At 42.3% G+C, this 24126-nt stretch overlaps 1 protein-coding gene across 1 annotated transcript in view; it reads right to left on the bottom strand.

The window, feature by feature from the left end:
* Nucleotides 1–2507: 2507 nt before the first annotated feature.
* Nucleotides 2508–24126, bottom strand: part of xylb (xylulokinase homolog (H. influenzae)) — a 180577-nt gene continuing 158958 nt past the window's right edge. Inside the window, exon 19 of the mRNA XM_060922423.1 lies at nt 2508–2645. Within this exon, the coding sequence (XP_060778406.1) occupies nt 2634–2645 (12 nt within the window). The 3' untranslated portion in view covers nt 2508–2633. The remainder of the gene's footprint in view (nt 2646–24126) is intronic.

The following is a 24126-nucleotide window of genomic DNA, read 5'->3' as shown; positions in this document are numbered from 1 at the left end:
GAGAGAGTTGATATATATATATATTTTTTTGCAAAATTTAGCCGGGCCTGGATGTTTTTCTTTGACCCTGCCTCATAGTCCAGACATATGGAGAATACGGGAGATTGTTGCCACATGTAGTACACAACCAGTACTTGCCAGATTCCTGCAGCTCCTTCAGTGTTGCTGTAGGCCTCTTGGCAGCCTCCCTGACCAGTTTTTGTCTTGTCTTTTCATCAATTTTGGAGTGCCCTTCTCCTGACTGATACCTTTCAACAATGAGATCCCTTTGATGCTTTGTAAGCTCTCTGTGCTTTTGCTGGAGGATGCAACTGAGTAAATGTCTGAACTTTATTTGAGGTTAATCGGAGTCATTTTAATTGATGGCAGGTGTGAACCCAAAAAGACTGAATGCTGTAATTAAATCAAAAGGTGCTTCAACAAAGTATTAGTTTAAGGGTGTGCAAACTTATGCAACCAGCTTATTGTATGTTTTTTATTTTTTATGTCCCCCCCAACAGATTTGTTTGTTTTTCAATTGAATTGTACAGGTTATACATCACATTAAAGGTGGGAAAAGTTTTGAAATTATTTATCATGGTCTCTTTTTTTTAACATCAGAAAAACCTATCATTTTAACGGGGTCTGTACACTTTTTATTTTCACTGTATTTGTAACTGCGATGCATATCTCATTACTGGTATCACTGTTACAAAACATTGCAGCAATTGATTGACGCAAAATACATGACACAACCCGATGGTTCATATACAATAATAAAATTCTATTCAGGCTGAGTTTGTGCCCTTGCAAATATTTTGCTCATACGCTCATCAGGAGTTCTGGTTTGAGACAGTGACTATATATTTATCATATATAGTATGTGGTTATATGTGTATGTATGATATGAAGTGCAAAAAAAAGGAAAACAAGAATCATGAACTGTAGAAATGAGGCCCAAAGAAACCCCCCCAAACCCCAGACCAGACGCGATACTGTGCTGTGGGTACACACGCACTACAACAAAAGCTTGACAATGGGGGAAAAACTAGTTTGAATAGTGCTGCTAATTGAGGTATTTCACCTGACGTCACAGGGTCACGTGACGCCCCGGTGTCTGCCATTTTGAACGTCAAGCTACATACTAACGCTGCAGACAGAGAGGGAGAACCAGCTTGAAAAAAAACGTGTTACAGACACCTAGAATAGATTAATTTGTCAGTAAGCACTCTATAAATAACCATGGTGTTTGCTTGTTGTGCTGTGGGCTGCCACAACAGACAGGGACAGCGTGCAGGACGCTCCTTTTACCGGTTTCTAGTGATGGGAATTTTGGCTCTTTTTCGGGAGCCGGCTCTTTTGGCTCTTCTTACTATAAGGAGCCGGTTCTTTCGGCTCCTGAGATTTTATTTTTGATTTAATTGCTGCAATTAACTAGTTAATTGCAGCAATGTGTCGGATCGTTCGCGACCGACACATCACTACCGGTTTCCTACTGACCCAGACAAGAGGGCCAAATGGATTGTAGCTGTGAAGAGACAGGATTGGGAGCCAACAGAGTACTCCAGACTTTGCAGTGATCATTTCATTTCAGGTTAGTTTATCAGTTAACGCAATTTTGATAAAATATATAGCAAAAAGTAAATGGGTCAGTGTTTGTTAACCCATCTGAGCGGTGAAACAAGGCAGTGTTAATTTGTCTAGGGTTGCATGTAGCAGACATCAGACATAAAACGCAATAACAGAGGCTAGAAAGAAACGGGACACAGAAATAAATAAACAGGGCTCCATACCAAGGCTGGGTACAGTGTTTGTGATAAAAGACAGATCCAATTTAACACGAATCACAGCTTACTTTCTTGTTAAAATGTGCAAAGGTCTCCACCATCTCATACCGCCTTGCAGTGAAGGACTTAAGCGTGCCGTCCAAAATGGCTGCGTCACGTGACTTGGTCACGTGGGTGAAATACCTCAATAGGAGACACAGGTGAGAGAGATTAGTAATGTGGCATGGTGGGGCTGGTGGGTAGTGTAGTTCTACGCCCCTTTGATGCTACTATGACAGTAGTGTAAACCTGTTAAAAGCTGAACTCTACAATTTTGAACTCTGATGGCATTTTTTAAATGACATGATTTTAAATACTCTAAAATCTGAAAATTCAACCAAAGATTAAGTGAATCAAGAAAATGTTTATTAATAAATGCTTTGTGAATTATTAAATGTTGGAAATAATTTGATTTTATAATCTAGAATTGTAAATGGCCAAAAGCTTTTACACTCTAGTCGGCATATTAGGCAAACCACATATTCACTAAGTAGTTGCACAATGATTAAATAAGGTTTCATTATTTAATTGTTATTCTGTATAATTTTGTTTAGGCCTTACGTGTGTGTGTGTGTGTGTGTGTGTGTGTGTGTGTGTGTATAAATATGATGGCATCACATGACAAGAAAATAATAGAGAAAAAATGGAAGTTATATTGTAACATGTTTGCAGCTCAGGGAATAATGAAACAGGAGACAGGTATGACAGTTCAAGGTGCACTTTATTTAAGTCTACTTTGCAGTGAATTTATTTTCGCTCTGTGTACTTTAGACATACACACATGCGCACAAACCCATGGTGCTGGGTTGTTCAGCTATCTTTCTCTAGTCACTGGCTTCTCTGCAAGAACATAAGAGACACACATAAATTAAATGGCAATCATCAGACACAGGTGAAACTTACCGTGTGTGCGCGCGCGTGTTTGTTAACTAATTAATTAATGAATTAATTAAGACATGAGTGTTTTACTGGGAAATATACTGCTTGAATTTTTCATACGAACAACATCCAGGACATTGAGTAACATATTTTCCAATATACTCACTCGTGAGGAAATCAGTTAATTGTTTTGATTAACTTGCGTAATTTTTGTTTGTGAACATGTCTATATAATAAAAAGAAAATTACATGTTGGCTTGAAGTTTATCTTCTTGTGTTGAAAAACTTGTATTTTTCATATGAAATGCATCCTGGATGTGAATGACATATTTTCCAATATCTTCACTCCGATGACATCACTCTTCATGTTTTACCACTGATTTGACGCACGCTGTCAAAATGGTGAACCGGTTCAAAATTAAAATTCTTTTGATTAACTTGCATATATTTTTTGTGGATGTATCTATATAATAAAAAGAATATTACATGGCACGAAGACATGTTTATCTTCTCGTGTTCATTCACTGATGCAACGATGACCATCTATCACCACACATGCGCAGGTGGCGAGTGAGTCCAATCTGCGCCCGGAAAGATCTCTGACAGTGCGGGCAGGGGATGGTGGCTGGACTCTGGGGCTTGCTGGCATGAGCTTTACGTGCCTGTCTGTGTTGCTTGGCTGCTGCAATTCTGTCTGCCTCACACTTGCGGGAACCTTGGTTGATGGCAGAGTGCCAGTTTGCCCTGTTCAACACCGTCTGCTCCCAAGTGTCTGGGTTGATGCTGAAGTTCTTTAGGGAAACTTTTAAACAGTCCTGGTAGCGCTTCTTTTGACCACCTTGGGAGCACCTGCCTTCTTGTATTTTGCCATAGAAAAGTTTCTTAGGTAGCTGATGATCTGGAATGCGAGCTATGTGTCCTGTCCAGTGAAGCTGAGGCTGTATCAGGATGGTGTGGATGCTGGGCAGGGAAGCGTGCATGAGGACCTCAATGTCTAGTACCCTGTCTTGCCATTTGATGCCTTGAAGTTTCCCAAGGCAGATTGTGTGGAAGTGTTGCAGTTTCTTTGTATGTCACTGGTACACAGTCCAGGTCTTACAGGCATAAAGTAGTGTGTGGGTGGGGGGGGGGGGGTACTATTGCCTTTACCTTTAGCTTGGTCTCTAGGCTGATTCCTCTTCTGTGCCATATGTTGTGCAGTCTGCCAAAGGTAGCACTGGCTTTCATGGCTGAAGTGCCCTTGAGCAAGGCACTTAACCCCCAACTGCTCCCCGGGCACTTTAGCATAGTTGCCCACTGCTCTGTGTGTGTGTGTGTGTGTGTGTGTGTGTGTGTGTGTGTGTGTGTGTGTGTGCTCATTGCTCACTTGTGTGTGCATGTGTGTGTTCACTGCTTCAGATGGGTTAAATGCAGAGGAAAAGTTTTGCTGTGCTTGTGTACATGTGACAAATAAAGGCTTTTTCTTCAATCCTCAAGTTGACCTCCTCCTCAATGAGGGTCATCCTGGAGAGTGTGCTGCCAAGATTGGTGAACCTGTCCACTACATTCAGCCACTGTCCGTTGATCTGGATGTTGGGTTCGGTGTATGGCTTTCCTGGAGCTGGCTGGTGCATAACTTCTGTCTTTTTGGTACTAATGGTTAGGCCAAAGTTGTCACAGGCATAAGAGAACTTGTCAAGACTGCACTGCATTTCAGCTTCTGAGGCAGCATTGAAAGTGCAGTCATCCATGAACACGAAGTCTCTGATGGTGTCTGTTGCAGCCTTGGTTTTTGCTTGGAGCCTCCTGAGGTTGAACAGTCTACCGTCCATGTGGTATCTGATGCCAATGCCTACATCATCTCTGTAGGCATCAGACAGCATGGCTGAGAACATAAGTCTAACAAGGGTAAGGGTAAGGGCAAGGACGCAGCCTTGCTTCACACCATTGTAGACAGGGAAAGGTTCCAATGTCTCTCCATCATCTTGTACTCTGGACATCATTCCATTCTGGAGCTGTCACACAACTACAGTGAACTTCCTTGGACATCCATACTTTGCCATGATTCTTCAAGGGCCCTCTCTACTGACAGTATTGAATGCTTTCGTCAGATTGATGTAGGTGGACAAATAGGGTGACATTCTGTTCCTGACATGTCTCTTGTAGCTGTCTAGCAGCAAACACCATATCGATAGTCCCACTTTCTTTCTGGAATCCACAGTGACTTTCAGGTAGGAAGCCCTGCTCCAGATGATCAGTAAGGTGGTTGAGGAGGATTCTAGCAAGAATCTTTCCTGCAATGGAAAGTAGGGGTATCCTGGGGTGGTTATTGCAAGCTTTCCTTTCCTTTAGATTTCCTTTGGTTTGTAGATGTGAATGACGAAGGCATCTTTCAGATCTGGTGGGACTATCTCATGCTGCCATATGATATGAAATAGTTGGAGTTTTACAGTCAGCACTTCATCACCTTCTTTATAGACTTCAGCTGGAATGGAATCTGTGCCAGGTGCTTTCCCACTGCAGAGCAGACATTGCTTTCTTCATCTCTTCCAAGGTTGGTGAAGCATCAAGTGCATTGTTGACTGGCACTGAACTATAGTTGTGGCACATTGTGTCACTGTGGCAGTTGAGGTATAGTTTCATCATTTATGGTTGAGGGATGAGTCAGAAATCCATTGAAGTGTTCAGCCCATCTTTTCAGGATCCTATCCTTTTCTGTGATGAGCATTTACCAATCTGTGCTCAGAAGTGGAGAAGAGCCTGAGGTGCTAGGGCTGTAGATTTCCTTTAGGCCTGTATCAAAATTCTTTATATTGTGCTTATCAGCATGGTCCTGAATCTCATGAGCTTTGTTACTCAACCAAGAATCTTGCATCTACTGCAGCTTCTGTTGTCCTGTAGAGCAGATGTTTTTCAGCAAATCCTCCTTTGATGTAGATTTTGGATCATCAAGATGAGCATTGTAGATGTGGTGTTTCTCATCCAGCAGATGCTTGATCTCAGTGCAGTTTTCATTGAACCAGTCCTAGTGCCGTCTAACAGCAGGCCCTAAGAACTCAGTGGCAGTGTTGAACACTGTCTCATGGGAGGATGCCCATGCTGATTCTGCGTTCTGACTATCCAGCACGGTGGACTCTAGGCGTTCTTCCAGAGCAGCAATGAGGGATTGTTGGGTGGCACTGTTCTTCAGATTGTTGATATTTAGGCACCTTGGCGCCTTTGTGCCTTGAGGACGCCTTTTAGGTTGGATGCGGATGTTAAGCTTGAAGATTATGAGGCAGTGATCAGTCCAGCACTCTGCACCACCCATTGCTTTATTGATGTGAACATCTGGCCTATCCCTCTTTCTGACAATGACATAGTCAATGAGATGCCACTGCTTAGAACGAGGATGCATCCATGATGCCTTGTTGCAGGTAGGAAGGCAGGAGACAGTGTTGGTGATCAGGAGACAGTGTTCTGCACAAGTCTGGAAGTAACGATCTGTTACTGTTTCAGTTTTCCAGTCCATGCTTTCTGACTCCACCACCCCATGAGGTGCTGTCAGAGCTAACTCTTGCATTGACATCACCAAGAATGATGAGCTTATCAGCTTTGGGAACAGCAGCAATAATGTCATGCAGTTGTGCATAGAACTTGTCCTTAATTTCACCTGGGTTGGTCATGGTCAGAGCATTAGCACTGACACTTGTGGCAAACTTACATCCACTTGATAGGGGGATTCTCATTGTTATAAGGTGCTCATTCAAACCCTTGGAAGGACCAGCCAACTTGCCAACAAGAGAGGTCTTGACTGCAAAGCTGATGCCTACCTCACATTGCTCTTTAGGTTCCCACACACTCCAAACACACTGCTGGCTAAAACAGAAAGGTGTCAGCATTAACTTTTTCAGCAGCTTGTGCTACTGTTGCTCTTCTGTGGGATTGGATCATATGGGCTAGCCTTCGTGCCCCATGCAAGTCAGTGAGCCTTTGACACCCATGATCCTGTCATCAGTTCACCAGTGGTTCTTCCTTGGACTGCTTTTGGGAGGTACTAACCACTGCATACCGGGAACACCCCATAAGATGTGCCATTTTGGAGATGCTCAGACCCAGTTATCTAGGCATCACAATTTGGCCCTTGTTGGAGTTGCTCAGATCCTTACACTTGTCCATTTTTCCTGCTTCCTACACCTCAACTTCAAGATCTGACTGGTTTCTTGCTGCTTAATATATCCCACCCCTTGACAGGTGCCATTGTAATGAGATAATCAATGTTATCCACTTCACCTGTCAGTTGTCATAATGTTATGGCTGATCTGTGTGTGTGTGTGTGTGTGTGTGTGTGTGTGTGTGTGTGTGTGTGTGTGTACACTCACTGGCCACTTTAAAAGGAACTTGTTCTTGATTCTAAGATTCCCGTTCTTGGCTGGCAGGAGTGGAACGCAATGTGGTCTTTTGCTGTTGCAAAATATAATTTTCTGCTGATGATGGTTGTAAAGTGTGATCATATGAGTTACTATATCCTTCCTAGGAGATCAAACCAATCTGGCTATTTACCTCTGACCTTTTCTTATTAGCAAGGTGTTTCTATCCACAGAACTGTCACTCACTCAATGTTTTTTTTTGTTTTTCGCACCATTCTGTATAAACTCTAGAGACTGGTGTGTGTGTGTGTGTGTGTGTGTGAGAGAGAGAGAGAGAGAGAGAGAGAGAGAAAACCCCAGGAGATCAGCAATTTCTAAAATACTCAAACCAGTCCATCTGGCACCAACACCCATGCCACAGTGAAAGTCACAGAGATCACAATATTTCCCATTCTGATGTTTGAACTGGGGTGGCACGGTGGTGTAGTGGTTAGCACTGTCACCTCACAGTAAGAAGATCCTGGGTTCGAGCCCAGCAGCTGGTGAGGGTCTTTCTGTCTGGGTTTCCTTTGGGTGCTCCGGTTTCCCCCACTGTCCAGGTTAGGTTAATTGGTGGCTCGAAATTGACCGTAGGTGTGAGTGTGAATGGTTGTTTGTCTCTGTGCCAGCCCTGTGATAACCTGGCGACTTGTCCAGGGTGTACCCCGTCTCTTGCCCATAGTCAGCTGGGATAGGCTCCAGCTTGCCTGTGGCCCTGTAGAACAAGATAAAGCGGCTACAGATAATGGATGGATGTTTGAACTGAACATTAATTGAAGCTCTTGATTTGTATCTGCATGATTTTATGCACTGTGCTGCTGTCAAGGGATTGGGGCTGATTAGATAACTGCATAAAACAGCAGGTGCATGGGTGTTCCTAATAAAGTGGCTTGTGTGTGTAGAATTTCCAATACTCCCCCCTATTATTTTCTTCTCATGTGATGCTATCATATTTGTTTGACAGAACTCTATTAGATCTGCTCACTAGTCTTCCTTGTTATGGCGTTCAGTGTTCTGGAACCTGCTCTGAACGTGACCGAGTGAGAACAAACAAAAAAGAAGGTTATTAGGAAATGTAGCAGTGCTGTTGCATTTTCTTCTCATAAGAGGTAAGAAAGGGTAAGTCAGTGAGAAACTAAAACATAGTACCTTTTACTCTTTGTGTGTTTCACAGAGTGGAACAAAATAACTGAAATAATAGATTAAAAGGCTGCTCTCAACTAGCTCCCCTCTGCAGTGTCTTTGTTCCTGAAGGACCTCACAAGGCGGGATCTGTCACTATTGTTTTCCATCTTTGATGTGCAGCATTCTTGTTCCCATGACTGGAAGCTGCTGCGTTACATGGCTGAGTGTCAGTAAGCTTAGCCCTGAGAGACTGATGCTGAATCCCAGCCACTAATCCTCCACAACCAAAGGCTGAAAAACAACACAACTACTCTTCCGCAACCTCTGCTCATGTTTCAGCCTGTTTCTTTTAACTGCAGTGCTTTTTTTTTTTTTAGCTCTTCCACCTGTTTGTTGCATGTGATACTGTAATTACTTATCCTGGGGAGGCAAAAATCCAATTTTGATGCTAAACTCTGTTGACATGACAGCACTTATGAAACATCGTGCTTATTTAATTTATTGTCTGCCTTATTCACCTAGCATTATCTCTAACGCATATTTTACCCCATCAGATATGGTGATGGAAACTTCCTGACATGTCATAATTGATTACTGTTACTATTTTAGGTGCTTGTTGCTAAGGTTACCATATAGAAATGGCTCAGCAATCATTATCTTTGTCATAAATGAGCATCTAACATGTCAATCTGGCCTTCAGGCAATGGCCACGCATTATGATAAATATCAAGCCGCCAATCAGTTGAGTCAAGCCATGACTAAATATAAAGAAACAGAAGTGGCAGTGTGGGTGTTATATTTGCTGTGTGCCAAGGAGTGAAATTATGAATTAATGTGTGTGTTTTTAGAATGGTTTCTGAGCTCTAACTCTAATCTTATTTTGGCACGCATTTCAAAATGGGGATCTCTAGTAGCACTGTTTAGCTGACCCTCACACAGCTGTAAACTGGCACATGCAGCAAGACAAAACAAGACTTGTAACAAAAATGCCTGCAAAAATACAGTGGTGCTTGAAAGTTTAGAACTTTATATTTCTGCATAAATATGACCTAAAAGTTAATTAGATTTTCACACAAATCCTAAAAGTACAACTCCAAATCAGAAAAAGTTGAGACAGTATGGAAGAAATAATAATAATAATAATAATAATAATAATAATACTTTTTTAAAAAGAAAGAAAGCAGAGATTTCGAAATTTATTTGACTTGTATTTCATTGCAGACAGTATGACCCCAAGATATTTCATGTTTTGTCTGGTCAACTTCATTTCATTTGTTAATGTACAGTGGTGCTTGAAAGTTTGTGAACCCTTTAGAGTTTTCTATATTTCTGCATAAATATGATTTAAAACATCATCAGATTTTCACACAAGTCCTAAAAGTAGATAAAGAGAACCCAGTTAAACAAATGAGACAAAAATATTAGACTTGGTCATTTATTTGTTGAGAAAAATGATCCAATGTTACATATCTGTGAGTGGCAAAAGTATGTGAACCTCTAGGATTAGCAGTTAATTTGAAGGTGAAATTAGAGTCAGGTGTTTTCAATCAATGGGATGACAATCACATGTGAGTGGGCACCCTGTTTTATTTAAAGAACAGGGATCTATCAAAGTCTGATCTTCACAACACATGTTTGTGGAAGTGTATCATGGCACGAACGAAGGAGATTTCTGAGGACCTCAGAAAAAGCGTTGTTGATGCTCATCAGGCTGGAAAAGGTTACAAAACCATCTCTAAAGAGTTTGGACTCCACCAATCCACAGTCAGACAGATTGTGTACAAATGGAGGAAATTCAAGACCATTGTTACCCTCTCCAGGAGTGGTTGACCAACAAAGATCACTCCAAGAGCAAGGCATGTAATAGTCAGCGAGGTCACAAAGGACCCCAGGGTAACTTCTAAGCAACTGAAGGCCTCTCTCACATTGGCTAATGTTAATGTTCATGAGTCCACCATCAGGAGAACACTGAACAACAATGGTGTGCATGGCAGGGTTGCAAGGAGAAAGCCAATGCTCTCCAAAAAGAACATTGCTGCTCGTCTGCAGTTTGCTAAAGATCACGTGGACAAGCCAGAAGGCTATTGGAAAAATACTTTGTGGACGGATGAGACCAAAATAGAACTTTTTGGTTTAAACGAGAAGCGTTATGTTTGGAGAAAGGAAAACACTGCATTCCAGCATAAGAACCTTATCCCATCTGTGAAACATAGTGGTGGTAGTATCATGGTTTGGGCCTGTTTTGCTGCATCTGGGCCAGGACAGCTTGCCATCATTGATGGAACAATGAATTCTGAATTATACCAGCGAATTCTAAAGGAAAATGTCAGAACATCTGTCCATGAACTGAATCTCAAGAGAAGGTGGGTCATGCAGCAAGACAACGACCCTGAGCACACAAGTTGTTCTACCAAAGAATGGTTAAAGAAGAATAAAGTTAATGTTTTAGAATGGCCAAGTCAAAGTCCTGAACTTAAGCCAATCGAAATGTTGCAGAAGGACCTGAAGTGAGCAGTTCATGTGAGGAAACCCACCAACATCCCAGAGTTGAAGCTGTTCTGTATGGAGGAATGGACTAAAATTCCTCCAAGCTGGTGTGCAGGACTGATCAATAGTTACTGGAAGCATTTACTTGCAGTTATTGCTGCACAAGGGGGTCACATCAGATACTGAAAGCAAAGGTTCACATACTTTTGCCACTGACAGATATGTAATATTGGATCATTTTCCTCAATAAATAAATGACCAAGTATAATATTTTTGTCTCATTTGTTTAATTGGGTTCTCTTTATCTACTTTTATGACTTGTGTGAAAATCTGATGATGTTTTAGGCCATATTTATGCAGAAATATAGAAAATCCTAAAGGGTTCACAAACTTTCAAGCACCACTGTACATCCATTCCTGCATTTCAGGCCTGCAACACATTCCAAAAAAGATGGGACAATAGCAGTTTAGGGCTAGTAATGAGGTAAAACAATTAAATTTGTGATTTGAAACAAGTGACATCAACAGGCGATTGTGATAATGATTTGGTACAAAATCAGTATCCAAGAAAGGCCTAGTCTTTGAGGAGCAAAGCTGGACCGAAGATCTCCAGTTTGTCAACAAATGTATGAGAAAATTATTGGAATGTTTAACAATGTTCCTCAAAGAAAGATAGGAAGGGATTTGGATATTTCATCCTCTATGGTGCTTCTTCTTCTTCTTCTTTTGGCTGCTCCCGATTAGGGGTCGCCACAGCGGATCTTTCGTCTCCATTGCTCCCTGTGTTCCGCATCCTTCTCTACCACACCTGCCACTTTCATGTCCTCTCTCACCACATCCATGTATCTCCTCTTTGGCCTTCCTTGTTTTCGTGTGCCTGGCAGCTCCATCCTCAACATTCTCCTTCCAACATGCTCTGCATCTCTTCTCAGGATGTGCCCATACCATCTCAGTCTCATCTCTCTTAGCTTAATTCCCAAGCTCTCCACATGTGCTGTCCCTCTGATGTGCTCGTTCCTTATCCTGTCCAACCTTGTCACTCCCATCGCGAACCTTAACATCCTCAACTCCGCCACCTCCAACTTTGCCTCCTGTCTCTTCGTTAAGGGTACGGTCTCCAATCCATACATCACAGCTGGTCTCACTACTGTCTTATACATCTTACCTTTCACTTTTGCTGGGACTTTCCGATCACAAATGACTCCTGAAATCCTTCTCCAACTGCTCCACCCTGCCTGCACTCTCTTTCTCACCTCACTATCGCAGCCCCCATTTTCCTGCACAGTTGACCCCAGGTACTTGAATTCACCAACTTTCTTTACGTCTACTCCTTGCATCTTCACTACACTCTCATCCCCATTCTCATTGATGCACATGTATTCTGTTTTGCTACTGCTCACCTTCATTCCTCTTCGTTCCAATGCATACCTCCATCTCTCCAAACCCAACTCAACCTCCTTTCTACTTTGACCACATATCACAATATCATCCGCAAACATCATGTTCCATGGTGACTCTTGCCTCACTTCGTCCGTCAAGCTATCCATCACTATGGCAAACAAAAAAGGACTCAAAGCAGATCCTTGATGAAGTCCCACCTTCACCTTGAACCATTCAGTTGTTCCAACTGCACACACCACTGCTGTTTCACTGTTCTCATACATGTCTTGCACCACTCTAATATACTTCTCATTCACTCCACTCTTTCTCATACAATACCATAACTCAACTCTCGGCACTCTATTGTATGCCTTCTCCATGTCTACAAACACACAATGTAGCTTTCTCTGGCCTTCTCTGTACTTCTCCATTAACATTCTTAAAGCAAAAATTGCATCTGACGTGCTCTTCCTTGGCATAAACCCGTACTGCTGTTCACAGATTGCTACCTCTCTTCTCAATCTCACCTCCAATACCCTTTCCCATAGCTTCATGGTGTGGCTCATCAATTTTATTCTTCTGTAATTACTGCAGCTCTGTACATCCCCCTTATTCTTGTATATTGGGACTAGCACACTCTCCATTTATTTGGCATTTTCTCATTCTCTAGGATCTTATTAAACAATCTCATTAGGAACTCCACAGCCGTCTCACCCAAACATCTCCAAGCCTCAATCGGGATACCATCTGGTCCAACTGCTTTCCCAGTCTTCATTCTTTTCATGGCTGCCCTCACCTCATCCTTACTAACCAACTCTGCTTCCTGATTTGCTGTCTCCAATGAATCAGACCTTTTCTCTCTTGGATTCTCCTCATTTAATAAATCCTCAAAGTACTCTTTCTACCTTCTTAATACACTCTCTTTGTTTGTCAGCACATTTCCATTTCCGTCTTTCATCACTCTTACCTGCTGTACATCCCTCACTTCCCTGTTTCTCTGCCTAGCTAGTCTGTACAGGTCTTTCTCTCCTTCTTTGGTCTCCAGTCTTTCGTACAACTCCTGGTATGCATCTGCTTTCGCTTTCACTACCGCCCTTTTTGCCTTCTGTCTTGTCTCTCTGATCATCCCAATTCTTCTTTGCTAGCCTTTTCTCTTTTATAATTTCCTGCACTACTTTGTTCCACCACCATGTCTCCTTGTCTTCCTTCCTCCATCCCGATGACCACCATACACTGCAAAAAATGATATCTTAGCAAGTGAAAATATCTTGAAAATAGTTGAAACAGTCTAACATTTCCTATTAGAAGAATACAAGACACCATTCTGAGATTATTAAACTTAGTCCTAGATTGCAACTAACTTATTCTAAGATGTCTTATCAAGCAAAAATATCTGTCGATGCAGCAAGATAATTTCACTAGTATTAAGTAATTTTATCCTCAAATTCAGTTTTCAATTTTTTTGCAGTGTAGCACCTTCCTTGCTGCCTCTCTTACTAGTACAGCAGTAGTATCCCAATCTTCTGGCAGACTTCCATGACCACTCAATGCTTGTCTCATTTCTTCCCTAAACTCCTTCTAATGTTCAACCTCTTTTAGTTTCCACCACTTAAGCTTCGGCTCCACTATTTCACGCTTCCTCTTTTTCACTTTCAAGTTCATCCTGCACACAACCACTTGATGTTTTCTAGCTATACTCTCCCCTGCCATCATTTTACAGTCTCCAATCTCCTTCAGGTTACCCCTTCTGCAGAGTATGTAGTCCACCTGTGTAGATCTTCCTCCACTCTTAAACATCACCCTGTGCTGCTCTTTCTTCTCGAAGTATGTATTGACTATTGCCAAATTCATTCTCTTTGAAAAATCAACCACCATTTGCCCTTCCACATTTCTCTCTCTTACACCATATCTGCCCATCACGTTCTCATCTCCTCTGTTTCCCTCGCCAACATGTCCGTTGAAATCTGCTCCTATCAGCACGCGCTCCTCCCTCGGTATACTTTCTACTACTTCATCCATCTTTTCCCAGAAAGACTCTTTCTCTTCATTCTCACATCCAACCTGTGAGGCATACACACACACACAACATTGATTATCACTCCTTGAATATCCAACTTCATGCCTATCACTCTATCTGACACCCTCTTCACATCAATCACACTGTTGACCAACTCTCCCCTCAAAACAATACCAACATCATTTCTCTTTCCATCGACTCCATAATAAAACAACTTGCATCCATCTCCAATGTTCTTGGCCTTGTTTCCTTTCCACCTCATCTCCTGCACACACAAAATGTCCAACTTCCTTCTTTCCATCATACCTGCTAACTCCCTTGCTCTGCCAGTCAATGTTCCCACATTCAGTGTTCCTACCCTCAATTCTAAGCTCCTTCCCTTCCATCTTTCACGCTCTCTCCTAACACGCCTCCCCCCCCCCCCCCCCCCCCCTCTCCATTTTGGCGCAACAGTAGCACGCTTTCCACCGGCACCCTGTTGACCAACAGTACCAGAGGTGGTCATTGTTAACCCAGGCCCCAACCGATCCGGTATGGTATTTGTCTTTTCATTCGGCATGTTAGATTTGGCACAGTTTTACGCCGGATGCCCTTCTTGATGCAACCCTCTCCAATTTATCCGGGCTTGGGACCAGCACCAAGAGTATGCTTATGCACCCCCAGTGTCTGGATTTCATCCTGTATGGTGCATAATATCATTAAATTATTCAAGGAATCTGGAGGAATTTTGGTGCATAAAGGGCACAAGCCTAAGCTGAACACCCGTGATCTCTGATCCCTCAGACGGCACTGCATCAAGAACCATCATTCATCTATAGCTGATATAACCACATGGGCTCAGGGTTACTTTGGAAACTTTTGTCAAGCACTACAAAAGTTACATCCACAAATGCCAGTTAAAACTTTACTGTGCAAAAAGAAAATCTTATGTTAACTGTGTCCAGAAGCGCTGTTGATGAATCATCACACAGTGGAAACATGTATTGTGGTCAGATGAATCAGTATTCCAGGTCTTTTTTGGAAGAAATGGATGCTGTGTGCTTTGGACCAAAAAAAGTGGAAAAAAAGACTATCCAGACCAGCAATAAGTCCAAAAGCCAGGGTGTGTCATGGTATGGGGTTGTGTTGGTGCCCTTGGCAAAGTTAACTTACACTTCTGTGATGGCAGCATTAGTGCATAAAAGTACATTGAGATGTTGGAGCAACATATAGTGTGCTGCCTTCATGACAACAACTCTTCCAGGAATATTTCAACAAGACAATGCAAAACCACATTCTTTACCCATTACAAAGACAAGGCTGTGGAAGGAGAGGGTGCCTGTCCCCTCTGTCCCCAATAGAGAATGTGTGGCAAATTTTGAAATGAAAAATATGATAATGACATCCCCATACTGTTGCACACCTTAAGACCTCTTTGCAGGAAGAATGGGACAAAATAACACCTGAAACGCTTCATCATTTAGGCCCTGTCCACACGGCACCGGCATTTTGGGTACCCCAAAACGAAATCTTTTGAGAACGGGTTCCAGAGTGGAAAAATCTGGCAACGGCGCCGTTGCGAAGTCATCTGGATGAGTAGAACGGATTTGTTTACGATGACGTCACAACCACATGACTGTGAGTGCTTCACGCCGGGTAGAAGTGTAACGAACTCGATGCGAGTTGTCAACAAATCCTATAACTTGGTTCATGAAATGCGCTTACAAAATATTTTCACTGTGAATATTTATTGTGTAATGGTGCAAAGTGAGAGAGAGAGCGAGAGAGAGAGAGAGAGAGAATAGCCCTTAGGGCAGAGTCTTTAGTCCAAACACTGCGGAAGCAGTATAACCAAAACCGCGCATCGCCTGTGCGCTTTCCAAAAACAAAAACAATCCCGCCAGCAAAAATAGGGGAAAAAAAGGAGCGATCTCACCTCTTCAGATGTTGGTTTAAGTCCGACAATACATTCCTCAAAAAGGGCGTAGAAGAACAAAGTAATCCATCAACGTGTAGCATTCAATTTATTCTGGACCATTAAAGAATTCTGGAGGATATCAGAATGTTGGCGTACCGGCTTCCATCTACCCCCGTTCATTCCTCTTTCCGCGTCTCCATTCAAAAAACGAGCACGTGATTTAAAGGGACTATATCCATAGGATAGGGAGTGAGAAGGTGTGCGCGTGTGACAGTGACAGGGAAGAACCTAGGCTCATGCTCGCCCTGAATTTCTCTTAAAGTGAAGGCAGAAGAACATTCAGCGCCTGGCCAGGCTTTCTATGTATTAATTTACATAGACGTTTTAATATGAAATATAAATAAGTGTCTTAGACAATAGATACTATTTTACGCTACTGATTAATAATCAAAACTTTATGTGGCTGATGCTACAGAAGAAGGGGTTTATGCGCATGCGTCCTACTTCTTCTATTGTTCTGGTGTCTCCGATGGGACCATCTTACAGCGCACGTAGAGGTGTGGGATGTGTATTGCATCGTTTTCAGCAAGCGCTGCATTGCCATATGTACCTGATATTTTACTGATCCGTTGCCCATGTGGACGCGATATTTAAAAAAAAAAATCTCTTTGCCGTTGTCGTGTGGATGTAGCCTTAGTGTCTTCAGTCCCTAAACATCTTTTAAGTGTTGTGAGAAGGAATGGCAACATTACAAAGTGGTAAATATTTTACCAATCCCAACTTTTTTGTTGAAATGTGTTGTAAGAATCGAAACTGAAATGTTTATTTTTGAAAAAACAATAAACTTCATGTGGTAGAACATAAAATAATGTGCTGTTGTATTGTTTTGAGTGCAGTGCAGGTCAAAGACTATTTACAAATCACTGTTTGCAGATTTAATTTCAAGATACCATCTCAACTTTTTCTGATTTGGGGTTGTAGATAAAGAGAGCCCAATTAAACAAATGAAACAAAAATATTATTATTATTATCTCATCTCATTATCTCTAGCCACTTTATCCTTCTACAGGGTCGCAGGCAAGCTGGAGCCTATCCCAGCTGACTACGGGCGAAAGGTGGGGTACACCCTGGACAAGTCGCCAGGTCATCACAGGGCTGACACATAGACACAGACAACCATTCACACTCACACCTACGGTCAATTTAGAGTCACCAGTTAACCTAAGCTGCATGTCTTTGGACTGTGGGGGAAACCGGAGCACCCGGAGGAAACCCACGCGGACACGGGGAGAACATGCAAACTCCACACAGAAAGGCCCTCGCCAGCCCCGGGGCTCGAACCCAGGACCTTCTTGCTGTGAGGCGACAGCACTAACCACTACACCACCGTGCCGCCCATTATTATTATTATTATTGTTGTTGTTGAGTAATTATACAGTATTTCATATCTGTGAGTGGTAAAAGTATGTGAAACTTTGCTTTCAGTATATTGTGTGATTCTCTTGTGCAGCAGTAATGGCAACTAGACATTTCTGGTAACTCTTGATCAGCCCTGCACATCGGCTTGGAGGAATTTTAGCCCATTCCTCTGTAGAGGGCAGGTTCAATGTTGAGATGTTGGTGGGTTTCCTTGCATGAACTGCTTGCACAGCATTTCTACTGGATTAAGGTCAGATTTTGACTTGGTTATTCCAAGATATTAACTTTATTCTTCTTTAATCATTCTTTGGTAGAACTTGTGCACTTCGGGTCGTTATCACTGCATGGTCCACTTTCTCTTAAGATTCTATTCATAGACAGATGTCCTGACATTTTCCTTTAGAATTTGCTGGAATTCTCTTGAATTTCCTTTATCTGTCTGACTGTGGATTGGTGGAATCCAAACTCACCCTGAAACTCAAGCATCTGCAGCTCTTTTTCTGAGGTCCTCAGAAATCTTCTTTAGTCATACCATGATACACTTCCACAAACGTGTTTTGAAGATCAGACTTTGATAGAGCTTTGTTCTTTAAATCAAACAGGGCATACACTCACACCTGATTGTCATCCCATTGATTGAAAACACCTGACTCTAATTTCACCTTCAAATTAACTGCCTAGAGGTTCACGTACTTTTGCCACTCACAGATATGTAATATTGGATCGTTTTAATATTGGACCATGAGGGTTCACAAACTTTCAAGGACCACTGTATGTATGTATCAAGTGAAAATATCTTGAATAGGGATGTATAGTTGCCATTCTTTTTTAGACCAAGACATGTTTTTTTTTTGTACCCCTCAATATCAATATTGAAATGTATAACCTAATATTAAGCAATCAAGAGGAATCATAGTTTGGTTCATGTTTTTTGCTGCCATGTGCTGCTAACAATGAACACCTCGCGCTTAGTTTAGTGTTGATGATGTTATAGATTTTAAGCAGCATCTTTAACAGAGTGTCAGAGGATGGCTAACCGCAGTGCAAACAGCAGTATCAGGGAGCATGGTCATTAAAAATGAGCACTGTAAAATGAGAATTGTGCTTTGCTCATGAGCAAAGAGTAGAAAACGCACGCGTGTCTGCATAATTCAGGGCAATTTGTGCTCGATTTTAGTGACCACACTCACTGATTCTGCTCTGCCTCAGTTACCCTAGCTCTTTCTAGGAAGATGCTTTATCAGATTGTTTGTACTTGAACATGAGACTCATTTGTTCCCTTACTGATTTAAACCGAGCACAGTCTGCAGTCTGCTTTGCTTTCCATCATTAATCATGAAATATGTCCAGATCACTGTTATTGAATTGTCTTATACAGTATGCAAGTAGGCTTGAATTAACTAGTATCATGTTCTCATATTTGTAAAAAATTATCCAATACCACAAGACCAGTATTGTTCCCCATGTATCCCTAATCTTAACATAAACTATCCATCCATCCATCCATCCATCCATCCATTATCCGTAGCTGCTTATCCTGTCCTACAGGGTCGCAGGCAAGCTGGAGCCTATCCCAGCTGACTATGGGTGAGAGGCGGGGTACACCCTGGACAAGTCACCAGGTCATCACAGGGCTGACAACCGTTCACACTCACATTCACACCTACGGTCAATTTAGAGCCACCAATTAACATAGCCTGCATGTCTTTGGACTGTGGGGGAAACCGGAGCAGCCGGAGGAAACCCACGCAGACACGGGGAGAACATTCAAACTCCACACAGAAAGGCCCTCATCGGCCTCTGAGCTCAAACCCTTGCTGTGAGGCAACAGCGCTAACCACTACACCACCGCACCACCCCTTTAACATAAACTAATGTATCTGATATATCACACTGAGATTATGATACAACAAATATGATTATTAGGCTTTTTTTTTCTAGACAGTTACTCATTTTAAGCTTGAAATATTCTTGTTCTATTGGCAGATAATTCTGTTTAATTTAAGCCTATTTATTTTTAGGAAGAAGCAAAATTACTTGCCAACAAAACAAGACTATTTCAAGACCATTTCAATTAGAATAGGACAGCTTGGTACACAAGCGTATTTTCAGGCTACATGAACTGTAGTAATATGATTGATTACAATTGGTTGATGTAGTTGATGAAGTGGTGAAAGACCTCATTCTCATCTCATTATCTCTAGCCGCTTTATCCTTCTACAGGGTCGCAGGCAAGCTGGAGCCTATCCCAGCTGACTACGGGCGAAAGGCGGGGTACACCCTGGACAAGTCGCCAGGTCATCACAGGGCTGACACATAGACACAGACAACCATTCACATTCACACCTACGGTCAATTTAGAGTCACCAATTTGCCTAACCTGCATGTCTTTGGACTGTGGGGGAAACCGGAGCAGCCGGAGGAAACCCACGCGGACACGGGGAGAACATTCAAACTCCACACAGAAAGGCCCTCATCGGCCTCTGAGCTCAAACCCTTGCTGTGAGGCAACAGCGCTAACCACTACACCACCGCACCGCCCCTTTAACATAAACTAATGTATCTGATATATCACACTGAGATTATGATACAACAAATATGATTATTAGGCTTTTTTTTTCTAGACAGTTACTCATTTTAAGCTTGAAATATTCTTGTTCTATTGGCAGATAATTCTGTTTAATTTAAACCTATTTATTTTTAGGAAGAAGCAAAATTACTTGCCAACAAAACAAGACTATTTCAAGACCATTTCAATTAAAATAGGACAGCTTGGTACACAAGCGTATTTTCAGGCTACATGAACTGTAGTAATATGATTGATTACAATTGGTTGATGTAGTTGATGAAGTGGTGAAAGACCTCATTCTCATCTCATTATCTCTAGCCGCTTTATCCTTCTACAGGGTCGCAGGCAAGCTGGAGCCTATCCCAGCTGACTACGGGCGAAAGGCGGGGTACACCCTGGACAAGTCGCCAGGTCATCACAGGGCTGACACATAGACACAGATAACCATTCACATTCACACCTACGGTCAATTTAGAGTCACCAATTTGCCTAACCTGCATGTCTTTGGACTGTGGGGGAAACCGGAGCACCCGGGGGAAACATGCAAACTCCACACAGAAAGGCCCTTGCCGGCCCCGGGGCTCGAACCCAGGATCTTCTTGCTGTGAGGCAACAGCACTAACCACTACACCACCGTGCCACCCGGTGAAAGACCTATTCATATGATTGTATACTGATGCATTGTGCCTATGCCCTATGATGCAGCCAGTAGTGCACGGCCATTGTGTGTGAATGAGAGGCAGAATGAGTGAGAATAAAACTGGCTATATTTAGTTTCGTTGGTTAGATTTTTTTCCCCCTTATTTAGCTGATCCTTTTGTTAAAACAACATTCTTGGCAGCTGTGTATCAAACAATCCACGATCTTGTACATGTATGAAATTCTGTGGCCAAGAACTTGCAGCTGAACCAGTAAACCTCACCCTGAAGTTTGCCAGTTAATCTTTGTAGATCATTATGATATCATAAACAGTGATGTCTTAGTGCTTAGCTCTGTGCTGACAATCAAAAGGTTGTGAGTTCAAATCCCAAGAACTGGCACTACAATAAGACCCATAACCTTTGTACTGCATTGTGGTCCACTTGTAAATTCTTTAGGATAAAATGATTTGCCAGTTGAAAGGTCACAGTCATAATTATATGGTGCTTTTACATTTTCATGAATTCTGATACTCTTTTTGTGTTTTGATTTCATACAGATAAAGAATGTTCTATATTTGCTCTGAATGGTAGATCCACAAGGACGACTGCATCTGCTGCAGTTTCACAGTGGAAATGAGCAATTGGTAACACACACCATCTGTGACAGAAAGACCAGTGACAGCAGTGTCTATTGCTTTCTCACTGACAGATTTGCCAAAAGAAAGTTATTGCCTCATTTTTGAAAGACAAACATCTCAGATTGTTCTGAAGAATTTCCAAACAGGAAAAATACAGACAAAATCTCCATACACACAGCTCTGGAAAAAATTAAGAGACCACTGCAAAATTATCAGTTTCTCTGGTTTTACTATTTATAGATATGAGTTTGAGGAACATGAACATTTTTGTTTTATTCCATAAGCTACTGACAACATTTCCCCCAAATTCCCCATAAACAATATTGTCACTTAGAGCAGTTCATTGCAGAAAATGACAACTGGTCAAAATAACAAAGATTAAGTGTTTTCAGACCTTGAATAATGCATAGAAATCAAGATCATATTCGATTTTAAACAACACAATACTCATGTTTGAACGTAGGATGAGTTCAGAAGTCAATATTTGGTGGAATAACCCTGACATTTAAACACAGCTTTCCTGCGTCTTGGCATGCTCTCCACCAGACTTTCACATTGCTCTTGGATGACTTTATGCCACTCCTGGTGCAAAAATACAATGAGCTCAGCTGTGTTTGATGGCTTGTGACCATCCATCTTCCTCTTGATCACATTCCAGAGGTTTTCAATGGGGTTCAGATCTGGAGATTGGGCTGGTCATAACAGAGTCTTGATCTTGGAGTCCTCCATCCACATCTTGATTTGACTTGGCTGTGTGGCATGGAGCATTGTTCTGCTGTAAAACCCAATCCTCAGAGTTAGGAAACATTGTCAGAGCAGAAGAAAGCAAGTTTTCTTCCAGTATAACCTTGTATATGGCTTGATTCATTTGTCCTTCACAAACAAAAATCTGCCCCATTCCAGTCTTGCTGAAGCACCCCCAGATCATCACCCATCCTCCACCAAATTTGACAATGGGTGCGAGACAGTGACTACGTTTACATGCACATCCAAATCGAGCTGCTGTCGGTAATCGAGCTGAAGGTCCCAGCAGGGTGCCAGAGAAATCCAATCGTACATGCACACAACTGAAATCGGGTTATTGTGTGAGGTGCATTGTGCACCCGAGCCACAGGTGGCGCAACACGCCCCATCGTGTTGGTACACTTCCGGTTGTCGTCATGAAGAAGAGCTATTCAAGAGTGTAAACAAAGTTATCAGTTCCGTGTTCTCCATTGTGCGTTTTTCTCCCGTCCATGAATTTTAATATATTCAACTCCTTAAGCTGAATGAGCATGAACTCTGTCTCCTCATTGCTCCAGAAGTGCACGTTTCTGCTTGCCTGTGGCAGTGGGGGCGTGGTCAAGCACCGGTCTGTGACAGGAGGGCGGAGCCAGGGAAGGTGAGTGGCAGAATCACTACACCTGACAGTAATTAACCTGTGTTTGTGTGTCTTCCCAGTAACCGCGCCCTATTTAAGGAGGCAGAGGGAGAGCAGAGGGGACAGCTCATCCCGGGACTAGAACACAGCGCGCGCGTGTGTGTGTGTGTGTGTGTTTTTTTTCTCTCAAGAATAAAAGTAGGCTGTTAAACTGAAAAGTCTGACAATAAAAAGCCTATTAGTACCAGAAGCTTTGTCCTGCCGTCCTCTGTGCTCCACCCACACTTCAGAGAGCTCTACATCGCCATTTTCTCTTCTTCGTTTGTTCCTCCTGACCTCTTCTGCTGCTCGCTACTACTGTTGTCATGCCGACCGAGGCTGTTGTGTTTCCCGCTTGTGGCCTCGTCACTCGTCACTTCCGGAAGTAGCTCGACAACTAGCTCGATAGGGTATACATGCACAAAGTAGCTCGGCAGAAATCGCATAAACTAGGTCGTGTAGCTCGATTCCGAGAAATCAAGTTCGGTTCAATTTCAGCCGAATTAAGGTGTATACATGGCATTTTGAACTTCGATTTCAGTCGAGCAACGGCAGAAATTCGATTCTCTCTATGTGCATGTAAATGTAGTGACTATATGGCTTGTAGGCCTTTCCCGGTCTCTGTCTAACCATTAGACGACCAGGTGATGGGAAAAGCTGAAAATTGGACTCATCAGAGAAGATGACATTACTCCAGTCCTCTGTGGTCCAATCCTTATGGTCTTTAATAAACCCCAGCCTGGATCTTCTTTGCTTCTCAGTGATGAAGGGCTTTTTTCTAGTTTTGCATGACTTCAACCCAACCCGGAGGAACCGGTTTTGAACCATCCCTGCCATGCACTTAACCCCAGCTGTCATTTGCCATTCTTTTTGTAAGTGACTTGATGTCATTCTGTGGTTGTTGAGTGACATTCGAAGGAGTTGACAATCATCCCGGTCAGTGGAGAGTCATTTTCACCTTCTGCCAGTCTGCAATGTTGTGTCCCCAGTGTCTGCTGCTTGACCTTGTCCTTTTGAACTGCTATCTTTGAAATTCTGAGGATGGAAGCAACCTGATGCTCACTGTATCTCTCTGCCAGTAAAGCCAGAATCAAATCCTTCTTTTTATTACTCAAAACTTTTTTTCTTTTTAACTCCTTTGGCATGATGAATAGATATATTTGTATTCCAATTAATTTTAAGGTACTACTAGCACTGTTTGTACCATCCAATCTGGTCCTATTGCAAGAGGATAGTGATGAGCACACTATCCTCTTGCCACAGTTTTTATACTTTTCCTCATTAAATAAGATGTGGTTCAGGTGATCAGCTAATCAGTACCTCATTAAGTAAAATGAGATGTGCTTGTGTTGGAATTCCAGCACATAAACTGAAATGAAATGGCTGTCATACAACCCCGATTCCAAAAAAGTTGGGACAAAGTACAAATTGTAAATAAAAACGGAATGCAATGATGTGGAAGTTTCAAAGTTCCATATTTTATTCAGAATAGAACATAGATGA

The sequence above is a fragment of the Neoarius graeffei genome, chromosome 5 (genome assembly GCF_027579695.1).
Source record: "Neoarius graeffei isolate fNeoGra1 chromosome 5, fNeoGra1.pri, whole genome shotgun sequence".
NCBI classification, from domain to species: Eukaryota; Metazoa; Chordata; class Actinopteri; order Siluriformes; family Ariidae; genus Neoarius; species Neoarius graeffei.
Note: the sequence above shows the minus strand (reverse complement) of the source record. Positions and strands in the feature narration are given on the sequence as shown.